Below are 4,780 nucleotides of genomic sequence, written 5' to 3'. Positions count from 1 at the left end.
ACGGTTAGGCCCAAAAACGCTAGTGACTGGTTACCCATCAAGACGGGAGAAAACAAGGTATGTCTGTAGGCATGTTTGTCTAAATAAAAGTAGTCTAGGCATGTTTTTCTCTTCTTTCTTTTTGCGAGGATAGGCATGTTTTCCTCAACAAAAAAGAAAGTAGTCTAGGCATGTCACTGGTCGGAACCAACTGCTAGTCTCCATTGATGGATGTCGGGCCGCCACGCTAGGCTCATCAGTGTGATAACTAATCAGGGCATGTTGTTTTTCCAGTAGTGGGAAACTGAGTAAGCTGCCACACTGATCTCATGTGTGGATAGCTGATTTTTTAAAAAATGGTCAATAATGGAATAATGCATAATTGCGTGGGAATAAAAAGAGGAAACATAATCTAAGTAGGGTAAGTATTGACACTGCCATGATTTGAGGTAACCAGCTCTGAAGTCTAAACTACTCCCTCTGTTCCCAAATGTAAGTCTTTTTAGAGATTTGAACAAGGGGCTACATACGGAGAAAAATGAGTGAATCTACACTTTAAAATATGTCTATATACATCCATATGTTGTAGTCCATTTGAAATCTCTAAAAAGACTTATACTTCCTCCGTCCGGAAATACTTGTAGTAGAAATGGATACAAATAAATGTATCTAGAACTAAAATATATCTAGATACATCAATTCCTCGGACAAGTATTTCCGGCCGGAGGGAGTATTTAGAAACGGAGGGAGTATAATATTCTACTACTCCCTCTCTGACTTAATGCAAGACTTTTTTTTTACACTGCTGTAGACTCTAAAAATACTTATAAAAGTTACATAGGTAGTACTCCTTCCATAATTTCGAGACACTTAATTTGGGACGGAGGCAGTACTAAATTACCCAATTTGAGCTGTTAACACGCAATGTTAATTGTTAAGTTCTGCCAAACGACAGGTATAAGTTCATATAGCGCTCTTCTCCCAGCTCCACAATAGCATAGTAAACCTTCATACAGCATTCAGTTGGTGTTTTCTTTTTTCGCGAAATAGCATTCAGTTGGTGTTTGATTACTGGGTGATATATTTGGGGGGTTCCATCCAGCAGGTACAGCACGACCAACCACGTGAAGACATTCTCACATGTGAATCATTGTGCTAACCAATCTCCTAGAAGGCGGAGCGGAGCCAATGAGTAGCAACACCAGGCAGGGACTAAGATTACTACTACAAGTACGCTAGCTTAACACGCGCCACGGAGGAACCCCCCAGCTTTCGCTCCAGAAGTTACGGGTGGGCGGCCGCGTGAGCTCCCAAGGCCGTCCCTGATTGATCATCACCTATCTATGGCTGCCCTGCTTGCACACGTCTGCATATTCCTGCAGGTGCTGCACTGCAAACCTGGATGGAACCTGTTGAAAGCCTCAGGCCATATGCGGCAGCATGCACCAACTCAAGTGGACGCTGACGATGCGGATGGAAAGGAAGGAGAACTGCATTGTTTCGGCATGTGCAGAATATTCATTCGTTTATGGAGACAAGTCCCCCTATGTTCGAGTTGGTTCTGTCGGCATTTCCGGTCGAGTTGGACACATGGGAAGAATAAAGTGGCGAAAATTACCCAAGGAAGATGACACCGACTGATGCTACTGGCTACTAGAAGACGGAGATGGCATGATAAGTAGTTAGTTTATCATGCATACGAAGTGTCGTCGAAGATCATGATTTTTCGGCAGAAACTTCGGAAGATATATTCACCCTACTAGAAAATTCTTTAGTTTCTGTGGGGTTTTATGGCGTCGTGACCCTGAGAGCAACGTGAAACAAACACCACCTCGAACAAGTAAGGTGCCATTTCCATCAGCGTGGATCTGAACTGACATGCACATCTAGTCATCCATGAATAGTATTCATGATCCCGGATCAGTTGCGTCCGTGTGGTAGTTTGATTGTCCAGTCCACGATCGATCGAGTAGTCGGTGGCCGTCCGTGTTTAGTTGTCTATCCAAACACAAATGATAAGCGGATAACTGAACCACTTTAAATTAGGTACATACGTGAGCAAAAAGGACTATGGAACAACACTTTGCATAGATTAACAGATATATGCATGCTTTCTGGAGACACTAATCGCCTAAATTAAGCTAAGTAGACCGGCCAGAAGCACACACACGCGTTAATCAATCGCTGGAATTAAGCTTGAGGGACACGGCTGTCCAAGAAACGAACTGAACTGACCTCTCATCATCGCCGTCATCATCAGCCAAGCGACAGGACAAACCGCCGTGCCATCCCCTTGCACCCCACCTTCCCTACACCCGTATCCCACCATATCCAGCTTTCTCTAGGACCAGCTAAATATTCCCTAAGCTACTGCATGCTCTTCTACTGCACTTGTGACACATTAATACTCGTGTTCCTTCCTGACAAAGAAAAAAAATTCAGAACGATCGAGCGTGGGCAACAGTCTTGCGCGGATAAATGTGCGAAACTGTTGGTTTTGGCACGGTGTACTGCCTACTGTCTAGTAAGTAGACTAGCTGGTGGCTAGGTTGTCGATCGGTCGATCATGAGTGCTGCGGCCGGACGGCGATGGGGCGGTGGCAGATGGCGCCCTCGACACCGTTGCGGCGGTCCGCGGTGGTGTTGTTGTTGTTGTTGTTGTTGTTGTTGTTGTTGTTGTTGTTGTTGTTGTTGGAGACACGCTCGCAGGAGGGGCACATGGTGAGGGTGGTGGGCGGGGACATGTGCATGTACTGGTGCGGGGAGACGAGCTTGAGCGCGCGGAGCTCCTGCACCTCCTTCTGCAGCCGCCGGTTCTCCTCCGTCAGCGTCTCGCAGCAGCGCTTCAGGAACTCGCAGTCCACCTCCGTCTGCTTCAGCTTCGTCCTGCGTTGTTTTTGAAACAAACAAAGAAAAAACCCACAGACTGAGGACTCGTTCTGATCACCGATCGAGCTTAAAGGAAATCCAATCCAAAGAACATAGTATAAGATACTATTGCATGTGCTTATACGTACCTTGCGCGCCTGTTCTGGAACCACACCTCCACCTGCCGCGACCGCAGGCCCAGCTGCTGTGCCAAGGCTGCCTTCTGCCTCTGCACGTAGTACGTAGCAGCACGCAGGGGTTAGAAAGCGAGTATAGATCGAGTAGAGAGATACTAAGAACCGCATGAACATGGATGCTAGGCATGCATGTTTCATGGAAATAAGTTAAAGAAACTCCCAAGAAAAGGCTAATTACCGGGTTCAGAGTGGGGTGCTCCCGGAAGCTGTCCTCGAGCACGGCGGACTGGTCCTTGGACAACCGGAGCTTCTTGCGGGAGCCATCCATGCCGCAGCCGCCGTCCTCGTCGTCGCTGCCGCCACGCTGGCCGGAGCGCTCCTCATCCGCAGAGACCTCGCAGACCCGCTTCGCAGGAAGCAGTGGCATCTCCAGGAATCTCCTCTCTGATCAACAATTGCCCACATCGTATATTATTAGGCACGATCCATAGTCTCTCTAGGCACCGGAGCTGAAGCAGTAAGCACTAGTAGTAACATTTACCTGGAGCATGGAGCTGCATGGCGACATGGTGGGTGCGAGGAGTAAGCGACGAGCTGAGACTGAGGCTGAGCCCTAAGTCCTCGGCCCTCTCCATCATCTCCCTGACCTCGATCTCTCTCCCCTTCGTCTATCTCTCTCTCTCAACCTCTATCCGAGCGCGCGTGTGTGTGGAGTTTGCAGTTGGGGCTGGAACTCGGAAGTGATAAAGAAGTGGGGGAGAGTGAGGGTTTTAAAGAGACGGGGAAGGAATGTTGGATCTCACACATAGTTTCTGGGACAGCAATGATTAACTTGTGGGGGCTGGCTCCTTAATTGGTGCAATCATAACCCCCCACCGCTAAAGGCTCGAATTGCTAGGTTAGCTAACTTCAGCTATTCTCCACTCAAACAGGGATTTTTCTTTTAGAGATAGAGAAAAAAAACGGTGGGCATTTTCGCTTTGACAAATGTTTTTGTCCACCGAATGGAGTGGAGTATATATCTAGCAAACAACCACCTTTTTGACTTATGGTCTCTGTGGGCAACTATATGATCGTATCGTACGTGCAAAATAGAATAATCGCGCGTATAATTATCTCAAGTCACCTGTTGGACCAGTCACCACCAGCAGTGTCGTATTTTTTTTTGTTGGACCAGTCTCATGTACTCCCTCCGTTCCTAAATACTTGTCTTTCTAGAGATTTTAACAAGTGACTACATACGGCGCAAAATGAGTGAATCTACACTTTAAAATATGTCTACATATATCCGTATGTTGAGTCCATTTGAAATGCCTAAAAAGACAAGTATTTAGGAACGGAGGGAGTATATTATAGCAAAAAAAGGAAAAGGAACAATTTTGTTCCCATATATAGCACGAGTAATGCTAGACACACGGACTGTTACGGGGGATTTACTGGGTGATTAGGATTTGATTGGTTAAGGTTTAATTAAGTGAGGTGGGCCCATCAATGAAAATCAGGGGGGCAATTAGAGGAGGGAACGCACCTGTGTCCGTGAAATTCCGTCACTGATTATCCGTGAATCTAGTATTATCGATATAGCACCCTTTTGGAGTGCAGTACTAGCATTTACCGGTTTATGTGCACTCTTAGCCAGCCAGGAAAAACAACGGTTTGAAAAGTTTATTCACAATTCATCGGAATGACGTGAATATTGAGATTAAAAAAATTTCTGCCAACTCAAATTCGAGTGCACGTTTGAATTTTAGACACTTAGCACCTCTCCACCGGTTAATAATATTTGCTTGTTTCTT

The 4,780-nt window shown here is 46.3% G+C and overlaps 1 protein-coding gene across 1 annotated transcript; it reads right to left on the bottom strand.

Moving 5' to 3' along the window:
* Positions 1-1,997: 1,997 nt before the first annotated feature.
* Positions 1,998-3,712, bottom strand: LOC119368164 (homeobox-leucine zipper protein HOX17-like). The gene is made up of 4 exons (XM_037633490.1): positions 3,526-3,712; positions 3,223-3,428; positions 2,997-3,076; positions 1,998-2,865 (listed from the first exon to the last, which is right to left on the bottom strand). The coding sequence occupies exons 1-4, from the start codon at positions 3,620-3,622 to the stop codon at positions 2,544-2,546; spliced, it is 705 nt and encodes a 234-aa protein (XP_037489387.1). The 5' UTR covers positions 3,623-3,712; the 3' UTR covers positions 1,998-2,543.
* Between the last annotated feature and the right edge of the window lie 1,068 nt (positions 3,713-4,780).

The sequence above is a fragment of the Triticum dicoccoides genome, chromosome 2B (genome assembly GCF_002162155.2).
Source record: "Triticum dicoccoides isolate Atlit2015 ecotype Zavitan chromosome 2B, WEW_v2.0, whole genome shotgun sequence".
Classification (NCBI taxonomy): Eukaryota; Viridiplantae; Streptophyta; class Magnoliopsida; order Poales; family Poaceae; genus Triticum; species Triticum dicoccoides.
The sequence above is the reverse complement of the archived record's forward strand: the minus strand, read 5'-3'. Positions and strand labels throughout refer to the sequence as shown.

Bases quoted from the DNA above. Each gene is read 5' to 3' on its own strand.
- LOC119368164 (XM_037633490.1), bottom strand. From the start codon at position 3,622: ATGATGGAGAGGGCCGAGGACTTAGGGCTCAGCCTCAGTCTCAGCTCG. The intron at 3,077-3,222 runs GTAATTAGCCTT...TACTACGTGCAG, and splicing joins AGCACCCCACTCTGAACCCG to AGGCAGAAGGCAGCCTTGGC. The intron at 2,866-2,996 runs GTACGTATAAGC...AAAACAACGCAG, and splicing joins TTCCAGAACAGGCGCGCAAG to GACGAAGCTGAAGCAGACGG.